Source organism: Erythranthe guttata, chromosome 12, assembly GCF_056151865.1.
Source record: "Erythranthe guttata isolate IM_541 chromosome 12, IM_541, whole genome shotgun sequence".
Taxonomy (NCBI): domain Eukaryota; kingdom Viridiplantae; phylum Streptophyta; class Magnoliopsida; order Lamiales; family Phrymaceae; genus Erythranthe; species Erythranthe guttata.
In genome coordinates, this window is record NC_142544.1 from 20,356,878 (window position 1) to 20,376,534 (window position 19,657).

Genomic DNA, 19,657 nt, shown 5'->3' on the forward strand with positions numbered 1-19,657 from the left:
TAAATTAAAAAAAAGGTCAAAATGAAGAATATTTTATTTTAAATATTATTGATATTAAAATTTACAAAATTAACACTAGGCCGTCAACAGTTCACCGGCTACATCCTTTAGTTTTATGAGTTATGACCAGACCACCACTCTCTCTCTCTACTCTCTCTCTCATTTTCTTTAAATATTTATATACTCGACAGTTTTCCTATGTTTCCCCTTCATCTCCATCAATTAGGGTTTACCTTTTTCTGAGGTACGCTAATTCTCATATTTCTCTGTCAGCCTTTCTTCTCCACCCACGTTCTTCTTCTTTTTTTACAGCACACCGATACTTTTGCACAACTACCTGAAGAAAAAAAAAGACAATTTTTTTCATCAGAATTTATGCAAAAACCATTGAAGTTTGTGGCAAAATGTTGAGGTCAGTGATCAACTGACGATGTTCTTCCACACACTTGTTTCAATTTCAATATTGTGCTGTAAATTGATTCTGTGAGGTGTAAATTGTGCTGTAATAAATAACCCAGTTAGTTGTTGAATTTGGGAGTTTTTTTCCCAGTTAGGTTTTGGTATGGTTTGACTGTTGAAGTTTGAGATTCATTCAACCGTTATCTTTCTTGGTTAGCTTGAGAAGAAGAAAAAAATGGATCCACGTTTTCATGGACCATTGAATTCTTCTTCAAACGGATTTCAATTGGAAAATCAACCAGTCCCCGATTTTTCGAATAGGAAACTCGTGAATGCACCTAGATTCGAGATAATTTATCCCGATAAAAAACCGGTCAATAGACAGCATATAAACCAGAGTGCTCCACTTCAACAGCATCACATTGAAGGTCTACATTTAATCCCAAATCAGCCCTTCCCAAACGTGCCTATTCCCACCTCGTTTATCGACGTCGAAGATGGTTATCAAGACGATTGCGATTTTTCCGATGAAGTTTTGAGATTCATAGATCAGATGCTCATGGAAGAAGACATGGAGGACAAGACTCACATGCTTCAAGAATCGTTGGATTTTCAAGCCAAAGAGAAATCTTTCTACGAAGTACTCGGAGAAAAGTACCCACCTTCTCCGAAACCCGATTCGTCTTCTCTTATTAATCCGTACGGTGAGATTGCTGATGATGGCTATTCTTATTGTAATCGGTATAATTCATCAACTAGCAGTAGCAATGGTAGTGGTTACCTGATTGATGTGGTGGATCCGAGTTGGATTAATAGTCGAGTGGATTATGATGCCTCTCTTGTTAGCTCGTCGAATAGTTTGCATAATATTGTGAACGGATTCTCCGATTCTCCGGTGAGTCCTTTACAAGACGGTGATGCATATAGCGAGAGTCAACTGGTTTGGAATTTCAGAAAGGGGGTAGACGAAGCGAGTAAGTTTCTTGCTAGTGGGAGTAAATTCATGGTCAGTATGGGACTTAATAAAGAACAACAAATTCATTCCGAATCGAGGGGGAAGAAGAATTACCATCTCGCGGATAGAGATTTGGAGGAAGAGAGAATTACGAAAATGCCCGCAGTTGCTGCAGAGTCTAGTATTCCGATAGAGGAATTCGACGAGGCGCTGCTTCATAGCATGGGGGAAGGGGAGAAGAAATTTGCTGTTTACCGGGCGAATTTGAGAAACGAGGCGAATAAGATTACGCAGAAGAATGGGCAAGGATCCGGTGGTGCGAAGGGACGTGGTAAGAGAAATACCCGCAAGAAAGAAGTGATTGATTTGAGAACACTTTTGATTAGTTGCGCACAGGCGGTTGCTGCTGATGATTGTCGAAATGCGAATGAATTGCTGAAGCAGATAAGGCAGCATTCTTCGCCTTTCGGTGATGGAAATCAGAGGTTAGCTCATTATTTTGCTGATGGGCTCGAGGCTCGTTTGGCTGGAACTGGTAGCCAGATACATAAAGCCTTTGTCAGCAAAAGAACCACAGCAGCCGATTATTTGAAAGCTTATTATACATACATTGCTTCGTCTCCGTTTAGAAAAATCTCGGCCTTTGCTACAAACAAGTCGATCCTAATGAAATCAGGGAAAGCAACGAGACTCCATGTCATAGATTTCGGTATTCTTTACGGCTTCCAATGGCCGACTTTGATCCAACGTATTGCAGGAAGGGAAGGGGGCCCACCGAAGCTTCGGATTACGGGCATTGACTTTCCACAACCGGGTTTTCGGCCCGCGGAGAAGATTGAAGAAACGGGTCGGAGATTGGACCACTATGCGAAAACGTTCAATGTCCCGTTTGAGTATAATGCTATAGCGCAGAAATGGGAGACTATTAAAATCGAGGATCTCAAAATCGAGGAGGGCGAATTTGTGGTGGTGATCTGTTTGTATCGAACCAAGAACTTGCTCGACGAGACGGTGGTGGCGGAAAGTTCTAGAACAATGGTTCTGAACCTGATTAGGAGAATTAACCCGAATCTATTCATACACGGGATAGTAAACGGGGCTTATAGTGCTCCGTTTTTCGTAACACGTTTTCGAGAGGTACTGTTCCATTTCTCGGCTTTATTTGATATGTTGGAGGCGAATATACCTCGGGAGAAAGCAGAGAGGATGCTGATCGAGAGAGACATATTCGGAAAGGAAGCGTTGAATGTGATAGCATGTGAGGGGTGGGAGAGAGTGGAGAGACCAGAGACGTACAAGCAGTGGCAAGTTCGTAATTTGAGGGCTGGGTTTGGGCAAGTGCCGTTCGAGAGGGAAATAATGGAGAGGGCGATCGATAAGGTGAGAACTTTTTACCATAAAGATTTTGTGATTGATGAAGATAGTCAGTGGCTTTTGATGGGGTGGAAAGGCAGAATAATCTATGCTATATCCTGTTGGGAGCCTGTTTGATTAATTTGGACAATCTTTTTTGTGTAATTTAAGGTAATAAGCTTCTTTGTAATAAATTCTTCAGGATAATTGGTTATGTTTCTGATAATAATCATGTTGTTTAGTCACTCCCACAATAAACAGATACACAGCTGCCACGGGGAATTAAAAGAAGCTTATTTTAAACTTGTTTTGTTTTCGCTGACGTGTAATGCCTATTTATTTCTCATGTAAAGGGTAAGGGATTATTACAGTAACTTTTTTTCTAGCATCTTCCAATAAATGTTGAAAAAATAATTAAATCATATGTCATAATTTAACAATCTTTTGGTACAATAATGACGTGTAAAGCACCACTTTGATAGTTTGATGTGACTGATTCTTAAAAGTGCTCTGCCCATTCAGAAATAATTTAGTCTGTAAGATAAGAAAGTTTGGGTATTAAATTTGAAATTTATAACGTGGCAGATGCCCTGGGCTCATATCATTTTTATTTGAAATAAATTAGATTTGCAAACTGGATCAAATTTGTCTACAACCTCGATTGAATGGCCAAAAATAAAATAATATGATAATGGTTAATTAAGAAGGTTAAATTGTTTCCACCAAAATCCCATTATTAAGATTTTTTGCATTAACCGATTTAACTACGTCGTTTTTGGGCTTTCCTTTTTTTTTCATGTACCAATTAATATATATATTATATAATTGTTTGTTGTTAGTTTTTTGGGCCCAATGGATTATTTCATATGCAGCCCACTTACCCCAATTTTCCGTGAGCCAGTCCGGCAACACTTGAGCTAACTAGTTTGGTCAAACTCTTTAAACGAATCTAGATCTTCGATCCTGGCCATTGATTCTCACCGTTTGACGATGAAATACATTTTTTACAAGAAATTCTTTATTTATTTATTTTAAATAACAAGAAAAAAAGGAAAAATGCAGTTACATAATCCGATAGAAGTGAAGAGTTGCTCAGAAGAATGAATTAATACAACTAGCTAGTTACCATGCATGTAACTACTATGTTTGTTGTATTAATAACAGAAAATACAATAAAAAAAGAAGTGAATTAATTAAATCAAGCAAAGCTAATGACAGAAGTCTCCATTACAGAAACCCCAGAGTAGTTATTAGTAGCTTCAGCAAGTTCATCCCAAAGCTCCGGTATCGCTTCCCTCAAATTATGAATACTTTCTAACGCATAATCGGCTCCTTTCACTCTCTGGCTCTTACCAACCTACCATCAAAAAATTCACTCCCATTAAATCATATATTCATACATAAATAAATTAAAAAATCGCAAGATTTTCCGAACATTTTTAACAACTTACCAGCACAGTTTGCAATCCTAGGCGTTTTCCCGACTGGATGTTTCTAACACTGTCCTCAAAGAACAGCTGCAAATCAGACAGAGATAGAGAGGATTAAGTATTTAATCAATTACAATTAATAATATCCGAAAGAAAATTGTGAAAAAAAACTAACCGTTCGATGTGGATCGATGTTGGCGATTGTGAGAGCCCTTTCGATGGCAGATTCTAAAGGTTTGCAGACAATCGGTGTCTTTGGCAGTCCAGATGAACCTACATTAGTATTATTCTGAGAAAAATGTCGAATAATGTCGAATATTTCGTTCGAACGAGGCGGTGGTAGTTCGTGTGTTGTGGACCCCACAAACTCGATATCGTCCTCGTCATCGGAGGCAGTGCTTCTGTGAGTTGGATTTAGAGTCTCGAAGCAGATTATCCCTTCGAAAATGCCTTCTAGCCCAAGTTTACGCAACACTTTAACCGCGTGTATCTTATCAGCATTTGTGAAGATCTGTTGTTCAATTAATGCACTTATTAATTAGTACAAATATGAAATAATAAGACTTTAGTATCTATATCTATATCTATATATATAATGTATAAAGACGCGACGAAGAAGAAATGCGTTAAAATGTTTCGTACCACTTTGCGCATTGGTAAGCTCAACAAAAGGCTTTTCAAAACAGGGTCGAGTTTCAAATTTTCATAAGGTAATCTCCCATGTACAAAACTGCAAGATTTCATTAATTTATTCATATTTTATCATAGTAAATCTTTAAGAATACAATAATAACAACTTCATGAACAAAATAAGGTAATGTCGAATGTTAACGAACCTATGATACTCGTCATAGTCAAAATCATAGCCAATTGCCTGCAATAAAGATTAATATATATCATGATCATTAATTCATTAATCTTTTTATACAAATAACAATTTTAATCAGTATAAAAAGAAGGCTTAATTACCCTGAGACCTGCCATTGTGGTGCCATAGTTTTTATACAGTAGATTGCACAAGTTGTCGATTTTGCTCTCTTCTATACGCAACTTTTCGATCATGTAATCTTATAAAAAGAAAAAAAATGTTAGAATAAATATACTAGATACAGAGTAATTAACTTTAGTAACATTAATTTAAAAGTATATATTTATATGTATGTACCTTGAATGTTCTTAAGTACTGACGTGGCTAGACCAGCACTGATTGGGTAAAGGGTATCATCAAGGTCTAAAACAAATGCCAAGAAATATAGAAAATAGCTTAATAAGTCAAATTATCATCAAAAAAATGAATTAAAGATTGTTTAATTAATGGTAAGAGGATTAATTAATTACCAAAGAGAAGGCAGTCGTATTTTGGTGTTTGATGAACCCGACTGTACTCCATACTAAGAGAGGAAATTACCAAAATGGGGCTAAGAATATTTCAAAATTACAAGACAAGTGTTTTTTTGGAGAGAGAGAGAGAGAGTTGGAATTGGAATTGGAAGGAGTGGAGAAATGGAAGCTGCCTTCGTGGAGTTTAAATAACCAACCCGTTGCGCCTTTTCATTTAATTTTTTTTTAAATTGTCTTAAAATATTATTAAAAAAAATCTTGTAATCATGTTTAAGTAGGTGCAATAAAAACGAGTAAATAAATAAAAATAAATAATTTGATATTATGTACCTAATTCTGAATTTGGACAATTAGCCTAATTGTTCTAAATGATAGATGTAACGGTTTTAAATGAAATAATGAATCAAAGCATATAATTCAATGATTCAAAATTCGAACATATATAGATATTAGAGTAAGTGAAACCACAGTAATTAAAATCATCTCTTTATATGTTGAGTATAGTGTGTCCACCACTAGCAATTGATTTTGCTAAATTAGGTTTGGCAAGAATGTGTGTAGAGAGTCCAACCACATAAAATCACCAAATTCATATCCCACTTTTGGATTATTGCAATTTATTCCACTACTTTCCAGCTATAAAGTTAGTACATTACTATGGATTTCCTTGCAAAATCATTAAGAAAATGTAAATGCATGTAAGGGAAATAAATAAAAAATAAAATGAAAAGTAAACAACCGTGAACTGGCGTGACAATAAATATTTTCACGAACTTGCCAAGAAGAAGAACGGTGTTTCAACATATAATAATAATAACGTGATCCGTTCATCATATGTCCATTAAAATAAGTGTTTTTCGACTAGCTCCGAGGTGATAAGTTGGTGTAAGGTTCTACGATCGAGTGGCAACCATAGTGAATTTAACTCCATCGAAGATTGGTTCTTTGTGTGCACCAGACCCTAATCCACTACCCTAACGAGTCGTTGAGGGGACGGGGCGAGAAATTTTCCTTTTGGTGCAAATAAGTGTTTTTCATTGCTTTATGGAGTTAATTTTTTTTTCTTCTAATTAATGAACACAATTTTTAGGGACAATTTAACTGATTTCATCAATGTAATGGTATACAATCTTTGATTATGAAATAATACTTAAAGATTAATTCTTCTAGCTTAGCTAATTAAAAGTGTTGGTTTTCATTAAACATATGAATAAGCCATAAGCTATATGCATAACTTCTTAGAATTTTCCTACCTAGAGGGTTGGTGTATGTGTGAATGCACAATTTCAATTATTATATATATACAAATTCTTGCAATTAATTAATCGTGTATCACTAATTAACATGTCACTCTATTGTGAAAATGACCAATATTTATTAATCTTGAACTAAATTTTCTAATCAGGGACACCAATAATTGGATCCTAAATATAATTTGCACTATACTCCAACTACATAAAAAAAGAGTAGCACAAAAGAAATACTTAACAAGGAAATAGATAAAGACCCTGGATTAGTCTTCATTAATTACTAGTCTTGTCAAATATTTTAGTATGTTACAATTCATTATAGTATACCTTACGTACACATTATTACAACTATCTTTTTTTGACTTTTTCGATTAAAATTTATTCTGACATTCTCAATTATTTGCACCTAGCTCCAAGCTGGCTAGCCCTGCTTGTGACACAAATAATTTTTAAATTGTGTTAAAGTAATGGTACTAATTTGTAATTATTGAAAGCACTGAATTATAGTATAGGTGAGGTAGTTGTCTGAAAGCTACAGCAACGGAGAGATTCTAAGTATTGTCTCATCATAGCTGCAACCAATTAAATTGATCCCATTATATTATAATTTGGAAACACTACAAATTTTTTTTTTTGGAAGTTTATGACCAATAATAGTACAAAATATTCACTTGCACCAAAAAACGAAATTCCTCGTTTCACGAATCTCAATTACCTAACACGACAAATATTTGATGAATGAATGTAAACAATGGTGACTTAATAATACGTACACCTTCACTGCTAACGTTTGCGCGTGTTCTTCTAACTTTTAGTGACACTTTGGATGAATTCACAATAATTGTAAACAAAAATTAAATCTTGTCATTACAAAAAATGAATCAAATCTTTGGATTAAACAACTATGCATCCATGTTACATTTGATCCACTGTAAATCATACCAATTGTAGGAAAAGGGTTGATATTTTATTTTATGTTTTGCTTATAATCAGTGGGGAATGTGAAAGTGGATTTTGTCGTTTGCAATTCTTTTGCAACTTTGGGACCAGTGGACCTTGTACTAGTGTACTTGTGGAGATCATGCATGTATATGTTTTCCACGTGTCACATGCCAGATATAAATAAAAACGTGTACGATTGTTATTTCTAGATTTCACACACTGTCTACAGACCAAATTGATTAATTGGGCCATTAGCTGGGTTTCGTAGTGGGCTGAATCAATCTTTCTAAGGGGCTTATTCATTGCATATTCCTAATTCTTTAGCCCAATTACATTATTCGAATTTTTGGAATATGAATTTGATTTTCCCGGCAAAGATACAAAATACACATCAACAGTATCTCTCATAAACTGGTGAGCGACAGAAGCAGCAAATAATTTTTGTTAACCTTTTCTAGAGACATCGAATTCAAGATCCAAAGTACATGATGAAAGAGAGAAAAAGTTAAAAAAAAAAAAAAAAAAAAAAAAAAAAAAGAGAAAAGGTTGACTAAAAGTTTTGACTTCAAAGTCCAAATTAGTTGCCATTGTTGACCTGGTCTTGAGTCTTTGAATCTTGAACTTCTTTTTTTTTACAATGTTAAATATTTTATGCTTTTAAAAGAAATACTTCAAACTTGGGCATATATTATTTTAGTAAATAAATGTGGATATAAATTACTTTTGTTTCATTTTGAATGCTATTTGTTGTTCCATGAATATATAAATGAAGTATATAATTGAAGAATTAGTTTCGGTGCGTAGTGGGGCTGACGACACGTCAGCAAAACAAAGTCGGTGCCAAGTGCCAGCCCATTCATAACTGTCTCTATAACCGTTGCCACACTCTTATCAGTATCCTATCCACGACCCCCCAAAAACCGAAAAAAAACAATGGAGAAAAATAAATAAATAAAAAGAAGAAAAAAGCATTTCTCTGTTTTTTAATTAATAATTAAATAGAAATAAAAAAAGAGAAGCAGTCAAAGTTGAAAACCTCCCACGTAGTCCACTAATATGTGACCAGAAGAATTCCAAATTAATTATTTAATCATTCGGTGGCACGGAATTCTATATAAACAATCCTATACCTAGTAACCGTTCAATGTTCCGTTCTACATTAATTTCTCTCTGCGTTTCTCTCTGTGTTTTTGATTGAGAACTATATACATACATATATATATACTACCTACGCACTTACTTACGTTGTTTGTATAGCGCTAGCACAAAGTATATATATATATATATATATAGTCTATAGATACAAGAGTAAAAGTTTGTGAAAATGGATCATGAGGAGAAAGGGTGTACAACTCCGAGGAACCACGAGTATCAGATTCCGGCGGTGCTGGTCTGCCCTCCGCCGCCTAGGAAGAAGAATGATCGCCGCACAAAACGTGAGCCGCCGAGGAACGGATACTTCCAGTCACCGGAGCTCGATAAATTCCTCTGCGACGCTGCTCAAAGCAGACAGGCTTGGGCTTAGTTAGTTAGGATATATTAATTATATTATTAGATTAATTAGTTCTCCGCTCTGTTAGTATATATGCATAGGAACTTGTTCTTGTGTCTTTTGTTCTTTCTTCTTTAGGTTAAATTTTAGCACCTGGTGCAGTCATGTAATGAATGGTTTTGGATATCTTAGGTTTTATACAACATGTTTCTTTAATTTGCTTTTGTTTATTCACTTTTGAGATTATAGTTAATTAGATTTTGGTCAATTTTCTTGATTTTGTGATTTAATTGTTTTGAGAAATCAGCAACTCTGATTATCTGTGATCAACATTAGTGAAGAGATGGATAGTCCATTATGTTTTTTAGAATATTTTTTTTCAACATGATCATTCAATTTAGGGTGAATTACGGCTACCCCTCATGTAAGGTCAAATTACGAAAAAACCTTTCGTGTTTGGGTAATTACAACTACCCCTCAACTATGAATCTTATTACACATTCACTGGTTCTAATTACCCAAACATGAGGGATTTTTTCGTCAATTTCAGAATATATATGAATGCTATTAGCAAAGAACAATTTTAACAAAAAGATATGAATAAATTGAAAATGCGATTCAGAAAATTCTTGAGGAAAGCATCCAATGAACAACACACTCTCAAACAAAAACTGAACAAATTAAGCAGATCGGATATGTTCGAAAACAACAAAACTATATTTATACATTTGCTCGAACAAAGTAATAGTATAATAATATATATGACAGATGTGGGAAATAGAGATAACTCAAAGCAATGTTCTTGCATAGGTACTGTCCAAATAAAGGACACTAATGTCAATATTAATCTTACATCATTAGCATGGAGAAGTACTCTTCAAACTCCTTATCAATTGTCAATTTCTTGCTTTCTTGCTCATTACCTGCAACATTAAAATCTTATCACAAATTTGATCCAATAAAGGTAAATAAATAAATAAGACAGAAAAGGGAAGTTAGTTACCTTGATTATTAACAGACCACCTTCCAGACGAAAGAACGTAATTCTCGAGTTCCTTATCCGTAGACTCCTCAACGCAAAGATTTCCAAATTCTTCGAGGTGTTCTTCGTAAGGCAAAGATGGGTCGATTCCATACTGATAATTGGGGAAATTAATTTGTTCGGTAAGGGATAATGACTCTGTTTGACTAGGATTTGACTTTGTTAACGATACACTCTTTGAAGAGTAGAAATGGATCTCAGAATAGGATGAAGTAGAAGTCTCGTATACTTCCGGATATCGAATATCCGGTTTGGATTCGTCGTCGTAATCGGTGGACATGATTGAGTCTGGATCGCAATGAAAACTATTGCTGCCTTTCGCAGATTGTTGATCGAACGATTCATCACTTTCTGCATTGTTCGACGAGAAAACAAGTTCCGGATTTTGATGCCAACATACATGCTTTAGCAAAGGCAGTTCCTGCAGCTCATGTTGCAGTTTTCTTTTCTTGCTCATGCAATCAATGCTGGTATATACCAAAACACTGCTGATTAGTGATTAGATAAACTTGTTTAGGCTCTAATCAACGATTTACCAATAATCAACACAAAAAAGGAAATGTAACAATTACGCAATTTTGCCCTAATTTTGTAATTGATTTCCAGGTACCACCAAATCGATTAATTGAAGGCACATCTATAAACAGATAATCGTTAATTAAAATCGAATCCACCAATTCCTCAGCTTATAATACAGATCATGAAATCAATAAATCTATCACGAAATTGATTAGAATGAAGAAAGACGAAGCAGAGATTGAATTGAGAAGAAACCTATTAATTTCAGCTGGGCTTCTACTTTCATCCATGGCGATCTCTGTGCAAGGTGAAGATGCTAACTCGGTTATCTTCTTCGTTGAGCTTTCAACATAGAATTCGGGATTGATTTATCCAAGACTCGAATCGCAGTTGCAGTACACGCGCCTTGTTGGAGTTATTTACAGTTTACTTTACAATGGTAGATTTCAGTGAGAGTAGTGACCCATACCTTAAGGATTAGGCGGTATGGTGGACCTTCTCATGTTTTTGACGTTTAGTTGACTTTTTCTATTTTTGTTATTTAACTCTTATGTTCAATGGAACTCTTAGCAACGAAGCTTAACTCTAGTATTCATATTCGTCTTCTTTTATTTATTTATTTATCAAATAGATGTATTATATTTTCATTCAATAGTTTGTAAAATCGTGTTAAAGAATGTAACAACATTAGGTATAAATTATTTTTGAGAAAGTTCACTTAGACAACGTTGCCAAATGAATTCGACTTAATATCATTTCCCATTTTACTAGCTAGTGAATTTTCTCGTTTTAATTTATTAAAAATAAAATTAAAAAAAATAATGAATTAGGCTTTTGTGATAGGTTCAAGAATTGGGCTTTGAAATAAGGCCTTATGTAGCATGAAAAACGAGACGTTGTATGTTGGACATTGACAAGTCTTATTTGAACCGGAACATCGGTTCAGACAAATTTATTTGGAGATGCAGCCCATAAATTGTGGTGCTAATTTCACTCGCAAATTTAAAAATATTGCAAGTGTGGCGGGAAAATTACAGTTCATAAACAAAGCCACTCATCACTTTATTGAAAATCATACAACATATTACAAAAGAAAGAATCAAGTTAATGCCGCAAAACTGGGAGAATCCAGTCAGCTCAGGTATACATACATGACACATATATGTTAAGACAGAAGAAAACCAAGCAACCCAAAAATAAAATTAATAATAAGAAAATTAATAAGAAAAGAATAAAATCAGCATTTGGGAAGATCAGAAGGTGGAGGAAGAAGCTTTTGATTGGGAAGATTGCCATCCAATACAAGCCATGCCATCTTCAATCCCCAGCTCGTGTGTACCTCCAGGTGGCAGTGCATGAACCACACCCCTGTTTTTTATTTGTTTTTTATATATATATTATTCACAATTAATTAATAAATCCTTTTTCTTTAATATAACAATTTAAATTAATTGAATCATATATATACAAACCTGGATTATCAGCCAAAAACCGGATGGCGACCCATCCACCCGATGGCACTCCAACAGTGTTCCTCTCAACCGGGTCAACAAGATTAAATTTCTGCGGGTCGGTATTCGGGTTGTAATTCCCAAACCCTAGTCCAACAACAAAGAAATTGAATCCATGTAGATGAAGTGGATGGCTCTCAGCACCAAGAATACTCGTATCCTGCATCACCAACTCCACGCTACTGTTATACGGCAGCACCATAAGCTTCGTTCCATTTGCAACAATTGTGTTGTTCGGTGGATTTCCTGTGTAGTTAAACCAATTCTTCGGGCTGAACGGGAAATCCGGGCTGTATACCCCGCTCGATTGGCCCGTATAATGCGCCTGTAGAAGAGCAGTTGTTGACTGTACGAATGATATATTACTTACAGAAGCTGCAAATCTTGATCCGTTGGGGCCTTGACACGTGTTGTTGTGTCCACATGGGCTTGTCCCTAGCCCTACTGTGAACAAGAATTGTTTGTCAACCTTCTGTGGCACATTTGCTGGGTATTCTCTGCTGTCTAAACTTCTCAGATTTTTCGCAAATTGTGTGACGAAAGAAGTATCGTTTAGTGGTGGGAGTATTGATCTGTATAGTGGGAGCTTCTTCATTGAGGCAACGGAATGAAGAAACGGGGATTCGTATTCGAGAATGGCAGCAACTGTGGAGTTGTCGAAAGTGCCTTGTCCTGTTACATACGGTCTTGCTGTCATTAGAAAAGTGGCGCCTGGGTAGTTCGGTTTTGTCTTAAGAAGTACATTTGATGTCTGTCCAGGTGTGAGTAGAATCGTGTCGGTTTCAAAGGGTTTTACGTAAACAGCATCGGCATCAACCACTGTAAGGCTATGGTTTGCTATGCTGAAGAAGAGCTCGTCGTTGAGTGCAGCGTTGATCAATCGGAGGAGATATGTCTTTCCTGGCTTAACCCTCAACTTGAATGTATCTATATATATCATCAACAAATTAATCATTTTTGTATTAATTATTGAAATGAGAGAACTGAAAAAGAAATGTAGAAATAAAGCAGTGTTGTTGACTTGTACCTTTGGCAGAGCAATTGTACAAGGGGCCTGGAAGTCCATTGATGGTATAGGCATCGGAAACATTCGGACCGCCACCTGTCTGTAAAGCTTGGCTGATTATTGCTTCTGTATCCGCATTGAACCATTCTCCTGCACACGTGTATACTTTTAAGACATAATTTTTTTATTATTTCGATCGATGAATATATGGTATATATAGAGTAATTACCGAAGATAATGGGGACTTCCTTGTAAGGTTTGAGGAAAGGATAAGGGACGTTAGCCTTAGGTAGGATGATAAGAGGGCCGTAAAGAGTAGAACGAAGCCAAGAAATATGAGCATGCCACCAAAGGGTACCCCTTTGGCCAACGACAGTGAAATTGTAAACATAACTCTGACCGGTTTGAATGGGGCACTGTGTAACGTAAGCAGGGCCATCTGCCCATCCACTTCGGAGTTGCCTAATTCCATGCCAATGTATTGTTATGTTGTTTGATACATTGTTTTTCACTTTTATAACAAGGCGGTCCCCTTCTCTTGCTACTACACGAGGCCCTGGAAATTTCCCGTTTACCGTGACTATGCTTTTCGTGTGGCATAATCTTGTCACCTTTTGCATTTTGATCTGCAAGCAAACAAGAATATATTATATATATGAAAAAGTTGAATAATAATAATAATATGTAACATGAGAGTATATATAAACATGTAATAAATGAGGGTGCGTACATTGAACTCGTAATGTCGAGTAATGGCCTGAGCAGGCTGAGGAAGCAGGGACAAAGCCATGATTAACGTCAAGAACATGAATCCAGTCGTCGAAACCAGAAATTGAAGAGAGGCACCCATTTTTTTGTGCGATAAGTTGGAATATTCTTGTTTTTAATAAGAGTATTAGTGATAAGTGAAGAAGATTGGTTTGTGGTGCTGATAGAACAAAGCCACTCAATGTTTTTATAGGGGGTGTTTGATTGGTTAGGTGATTGCAAAATTGGAAAAAAATCATTTCTATTTTAGTTTTGGAAAAAGAAATAATAGATGAGTTGGAAAATTAATTGAGTATGGAAACTGTGTGAGAAACTGATGTTGATGGAAAACAACATTAGAGTGGTGTCAAAGACATTCTTGTGCTGTAATCTGTTTAAATTTTTCCTTGTTCAATGTTCATGATATATGGTAATTAATAAATATAAAATTAAAGTGTAGGAATGAAGGGTATTTGTTGAGAGGCAGACAATGCAAGAAGAAGACAGATAATACTAGGATATAACATAATAAATAAATAATTATGTATAATATGATGATCTGAGGAACAGTTGATGAGAAGCTTGATCAAGTTGGTGAGTATGGAGTTGTCACCTTTAGTTGCCGCCCAAATACACAAACTATACCTTACTACCAAAATACGTATTGTTGGCCCATTTCTTTTTTTTCTTTTCAAGCAATTGAAATTCAATGTTTATTCATGCATGTGTGTGCATTGTATCCTACAATTATTAATTAATTAGATTAAATTCATGCTTTTCGATTAAGTATTTGGAATTTTGTTATTTCCCAACCAATTAGCTTACGTGGACTCCTTCAGGATGACGTGGTGCATACATGGCGTTAAAAATTGCCACGTAAGACTACACCTCATCCCACTTAAATCAATTAGTTAAAGGGGCGAACTTCCATCACCAAACCACGCTTTTTGGTTTTTGCCCTAGGTGTCTAAAAGTATCACTACCCCAAACGACGTCACTTTATCATGCATGAAGATGATTATTATTATTATTTTATTTTTTATTTTTTTCAATCTTCAATAGGTAGGTTAACTTTTGAATTGATCGAAGAGGATGGACGGTCAGGATTGTGCCATGACGAAACGTTACACGGGTTTATTTGTAAACCGATGACAAGCCTATTACCGCATACTTAATCTGTATTTTATCTTATATTCAATTTTCATAAACAGATGTTAATTAACAATTAGTGTATACAAATCAAATATAGTTAGCGTGATTAATAAAAAAAAGGATTCTTAATCACATAATTAAATAATAAGATATGATTGTGTATACGAAAGTCGAAGCACGCTTGCAATACTTGTCTCAGCCAACCATTTGACCACTTCAAAATATTAGTAATTATTTATCAACTGATCAATTCTCAATAATCAACTTTGTTTTAATTTAATTAGTAACCCTCTTCAATTTCCTACAAAATTATCGATCTCTTCTCGACTTGCACAACGGCAACAAAGAACATGGATTCGTCACGCCTAATAAAATCCGACCAAATTACGGAATCTGATTTTGTGTCAAATATAGGGCAAGAAAATTATTACAGGTGCAGTTTCTGTAAGAGAGGATTCTCAAACGCACAAGCATTAGGAGGGCACATGAACATCCACCGGAGAGACAGAGCTAAACTCCGATCGCAGTTAATTTCCGATCGCGACGACGATCAAAACTTGCTTTCTTTGAATATTACAAACAACAAATTGGATTCCAGGGCTAATAATTCTTCTGCGGCATACGCCAAAGAAAAGTTGACCAGTTTGACAAGTGAGACGACGAGAAGCCTGCTGTACGCGAGTAATATTTCGATACACCGCCGTTTGCCCGCAGAGGTGCCGCCACCGGAGAGTGGTGGTGATCATGAAGAAGCGGCAGCTGGCAGAAGTCTTATTGACAAGCATGTAATAGACCTTGAACTTCGATTAGGACAACAAAATCCACAAGATGGCTAGCTAATTAATTATGTATATATGTAATAATTGCCTGGATTATATTACAGTATTTGGAAGCAAGTACTTAGCATTAATATAATCAAATTCATGTATATATTTTAACTATTAAGGATGAGATATTTCAAATATTAATTACAAGATATATACATATTTATTCTCATCTTCTATTTTATTTTTTTCCTTAATTTTCTTTTCATCTTCATAGCAATAATGTTAGTGATGTTGAGACATATATAATAGGACTGGCCGACAGCCCTATAGTAGCATTTACGGACACAAATTTAATTTGTAAAGATACAAAGTTTGTGACAATATTGAAGTTATAAAATTGATGAATTGATGAATTATTGGTGTTGAAATACAGAAATAGTTGATGGCACATCTTAATATTCTTACAGAGTTTTTGACACACCAAACCAAACCTAACCATAATGCCAAAGTTGTGCGCCACCCTAGTGAAGAAACATTATTAAAATTCCCCCATTTAATTTAATTTAATTAGAGAAAAAAATCAAATTGCCACTGGCCCCACAAAAAAAAATAAGGGATTTTTTTTATTTAAATTGGAGTAATCATCTATAAATGTTAAAAAATCAGAAACTCGGTGACGGTGGATACCTATATTTATTCACATACCATACATGCCCTAATTTTGAAAATCAAACACATAAAATATCATATCAATCTTGTTACATCTTCTTCTTCGTCAAGATTAACTTTTATAATTGACTCATTTTTTTTTTTTAATTTTTTTTCTTTCACCAAAAATAAAATAAAAATGCCTCATAATTCATCAGAAACAAGAATCCAAGACCCTTTCAAACCCTGGAAATATCTTCTTTCTCCACCCCTAAAACTCAATTTTGTGAGCCCGAATTTCATGAAAGTACTTTTAGCAATCTGTATATTCACCGGATTTTCTTTCATTTATTTCTCAACCTTCCCCGGCCAGAAATGGCGGACCGCCACTTGCCCAGAATGCGAACAACCTCTCCTCCACAGCACATACCGTCGACACACGAATATAGTCTCCGCCGCCGCCGCCGCCCATAGAGAGAAAACAGCCATATCCCACATTCTTTTCGGGATCGGCGGTTCAGCGGAGACGTGGGGCCAGCGCCGCCGCTACTGTGAACTCTGGTGGAAACCCAACGTGACACGTGGCTACGTGTGGCTGGACGAGGAGCCGGCAAAGCCCTGGCCGGAAACTTCGCCGCCGTACAAAGTATCGGAGGACACGACCCGGTTCAAGTACACCAACTGGGACGGGTCGAGGTCGGCGGTTCGGATAGCCCGGATTGTGAAGGAGAGTTTCGAACTTGGGTTGGATGACGTCAGGTGGTTCGTCATGGGCGATGACGACACGGTCTTCTTCACCGAGAATTTAGTCAATCTGTTGAACAGATACGATTACAACCAGATGTACTATATCGGCGGCCATTCCGAGAGCGTTGAGCAGGATATGGCCCATTCTTATACTATGGGTTACGGCGGCGGCGGGTTTGCCATTAGCTACCCATTAGCGGCGGAGCTGGTCAAGATTCTGGACGGCTGCATCGATCGGTATGCCGAGTTTTACGGCTCCGATCATAAGATTGAGAGCTGCATAAATGAGATTGGTGTACCTGTTACCAGAGAACCCGGTTTTCATCAGGTAATTTGTTAATTCATTGCCACGTTGGATTTTCAGACGATTGTCACATGAAATATGATATTATTTTACCATATTCAGACTAATATTTTACTGGACAAAATGCACTTAAACCCCATAAAATTTTCATTTTGACACTTTCCCTCTTAAAAAAATCAGAAAATAGATAACACCCCCTCGAAATATTGATTTGGTTGCAGTTTGCCCCCAAGAACTAATTTTTTTGGGTATTGTGAAACAAAAATAATATTTTAAAGGGGCAATGTATAGAAAAATTGTGTTTTTAAGGGGCATCGTGCTACAAAAAATAACATTTAAATGGGCAACATGCAATAAAACACACCCAATTTCAGTTAATAGTCTATCGGAATTTTGCTATCAGAGCAATGTGCATCAAGTATCACATTTTGAAGGGGGACATTCAATTTTTCAAATTTTGATGAGGTAACGTGCGAAAATTAAATATTTATAGGGGGTGACATGCAATTTGGCCTATTATATAACAAGAATTAGATTATCCTGCCTTCTTTTCTACATATTGACTACTGAAAAATCAGGAATTTGATTTAGTTTATATGCATTTATTATTACTTGTTCCCAAAAAAAAAATGATTTTTTATCCAATATTATTTTTGGGAAAATGTTAATAAAGTTCACTTTTTTTTTTTTTTTTTTTTTTTTTTGTGATTAGAAAATGGGTCGCTTATATTATATGGTGCATGATTATTAGTTTTATCTAGTTGTTGGTTGGTAACTTGGTATTGGAATGTTTTAATATAGTTCAATCATTAGGTTAATTTAATTCAAAGTAGTGGTAATCAATAATATTTTCATACTAGTTGACCAAATCAAGTGAAAAGAACATTGGTTTAGAGCTGTTAATTATACATAAAATAAATTAATTACTATTACTTAACAAATCCTCTTTTTTTTTTGGCAGATGGATATACGAGGAAGCCCATATGGCTTACTTTCGGCCCATCCATTAGCGCCCCTAATTTCACTACACCACCTGGACTACCTGCAACCCGTATTTCCAGGCAGAAATCGGGTCGGGTCCATAAAAAGACTCATCCATGCATACGAATCGGATCCAGGTCGGGTACTGCAACAAAGCTTCTGCTACGACCTGACCCGGAACTGGTCCGTTTCCGTTTCGTGGGGCTACAACGTACAGCTGTACCCGTTTCTGGTTAGAGCTAAAGATTTGAGCACACCATTGCAAACATTCTTGACATGGGGTACTTGGAGCCAGGAACCGTTTACATTCAATACCCGGGTCCTGAGTTTGAAGCCATGCGAAAGACCCATCATTTATTATTTTGCTGGAGTTGACGGATCCGGGTCGGGTAAAACATTGACCTGGTATAGAAGACCTCATCCGGAGCAGAGGCGGCAATGCAAAGGGGAAAATTACGGGGCGGGTTATACGGTTAAGGGGTTTAATGTATCCGCAGCTCTTCTTGATCCTGGAATATGGAATAAGGTACTAATTATTTTAATTATTTTATTTATTTATTTGGCGTGCTGTGATGTGATTAATTGTGGGTAACACGTTTGTTTGGCTAATTAATTTTTGAAATAAATAAACTCAGGCGCCACGTAGGCAGTGCTGCGAAGTGATGAGCGGTGGGGATCGAGTGGACGGCGTCGTACAGGTCAGAATCAGGGGATGCAATCAACAGGAATCAGTAACACCGCCTTAGGCCACGTTTGGCTCTGAAATTGAATATTAAAAAACAATTTTTTATTTATTTATTTTTTTGGAGGGGGGTTTTGAATTTATTATGACAGAAAAGAGAGTGGCATGCCACATGATTATTTCAACGTATAATGCTAATGGTACAGTTTATAGGATATTTATTGAGTTATCTGGCCTGCAAATCACATGTATACTATAATAGATGTTGCAATTATTTAGTAGTATCAAATATAGGTTTTCTCTTATTTATTTATTTATTTAATTAGTTGACTTTGCCTGTTTCCAATAAAAATATAATTAAAAAAAACAGTTGACTTTCCGCCTTCATA

General features: G+C 35.9%; 6 protein-coding genes across 6 annotated transcripts; 3 read left to right on the plus strand and 3 right to left on the minus strand.

The window, feature by feature from the left end:
- The first annotated feature begins 21 nt into the window (after positions 1-21).
- On the plus strand, positions 22-3,010 carry LOC105970145 (scarecrow-like protein 9). Its single transcript, XM_012994944.2, has one exon. The coding sequence runs from the start codon at positions 635-637 to the stop codon at positions 2,843-2,845; it is 2,211 nt and encodes a 736-aa protein (XP_012850398.2). The 5' UTR covers positions 22-634; the 3' UTR covers positions 2,846-3,010.
- A 697-nt stretch (positions 3,011-3,707) lies between these two features.
- Positions 3,708-5,793, minus strand: LOC105969955 (suppressor of disruption of TFIIS). Its single transcript, XM_012994726.2, has 8 exons — positions 5,476-5,793; positions 5,303-5,368; positions 5,107-5,204; positions 4,974-5,011; positions 4,780-4,867; positions 4,313-4,648; positions 4,159-4,224; positions 3,708-4,064 (listed from the first exon to the last, which is right to left on the minus strand). The coding sequence occupies exons 1-8, from the start codon at positions 5,525-5,527 to the stop codon at positions 3,906-3,908; spliced, it is 903 nt and encodes a 300-aa protein (XP_012850180.2). The 5' UTR covers positions 5,528-5,793; the 3' UTR covers positions 3,708-3,905.
- A 3,183-nt stretch (positions 5,794-8,976) lies between these two features.
- Positions 8,977-9,396, plus strand: LOC105970004 (cyclin-dependent kinase inhibitor). The gene has a single exon (XM_012994782.2). It carries the CDS (start codon positions 8,995-8,997, stop codon positions 9,193-9,195), a length of 201 nt encoding a protein of 66 aa, XP_012850236.1. The 5' UTR covers positions 8,977-8,994; the 3' UTR covers positions 9,196-9,396.
- A 462-nt stretch (positions 9,397-9,858) lies between these two features.
- On the minus strand, positions 9,859-11,180 carry LOC105969962 (uncharacterized). Its single transcript, XM_012994731.2, has 3 exons — positions 10,979-11,180; positions 10,166-10,671; positions 9,859-10,085 (listed from the first exon to the last, which is right to left on the minus strand). The coding sequence occupies exons 1-3, from the start codon at positions 11,011-11,013 to the stop codon at positions 10,012-10,014; spliced, it is 615 nt and encodes a 204-aa protein (XP_012850185.2). The 5' UTR covers positions 11,014-11,180; the 3' UTR covers positions 9,859-10,011.
- A 580-nt stretch (positions 11,181-11,760) lies between these two features.
- On the minus strand, positions 11,761-14,219 carry LOC105970166 (laccase-17). Its single transcript, XM_012994966.2, has 5 exons — positions 13,971-14,219; positions 13,470-13,866; positions 13,262-13,390; positions 12,196-13,161; positions 11,761-12,091 (listed from the first exon to the last, which is right to left on the minus strand). The coding sequence occupies exons 1-5, from the start codon at positions 14,088-14,090 to the stop codon at positions 11,961-11,963; spliced, it is 1,743 nt and encodes a 580-aa protein (XP_012850420.2). The 5' UTR covers positions 14,091-14,219; the 3' UTR covers positions 11,761-11,960.
- A 2,390-nt stretch (positions 14,220-16,609) lies between these two features.
- Positions 16,610-19,581, plus strand: LOC105969930 (glycosyltransferase (DUF604)). The gene is made up of 3 exons (XM_012994701.2): positions 16,610-17,629; positions 18,567-19,112; positions 19,222-19,581. Exons 1-3 carry the CDS (start codon positions 16,754-16,756, stop codon positions 19,330-19,332), a joined length of 1,533 nt encoding a protein of 510 aa, XP_012850155.2. The 5' UTR covers positions 16,610-16,753; the 3' UTR covers positions 19,333-19,581.
- The last annotated feature ends 76 nt before the right edge of the window (positions 19,582-19,657 follow it).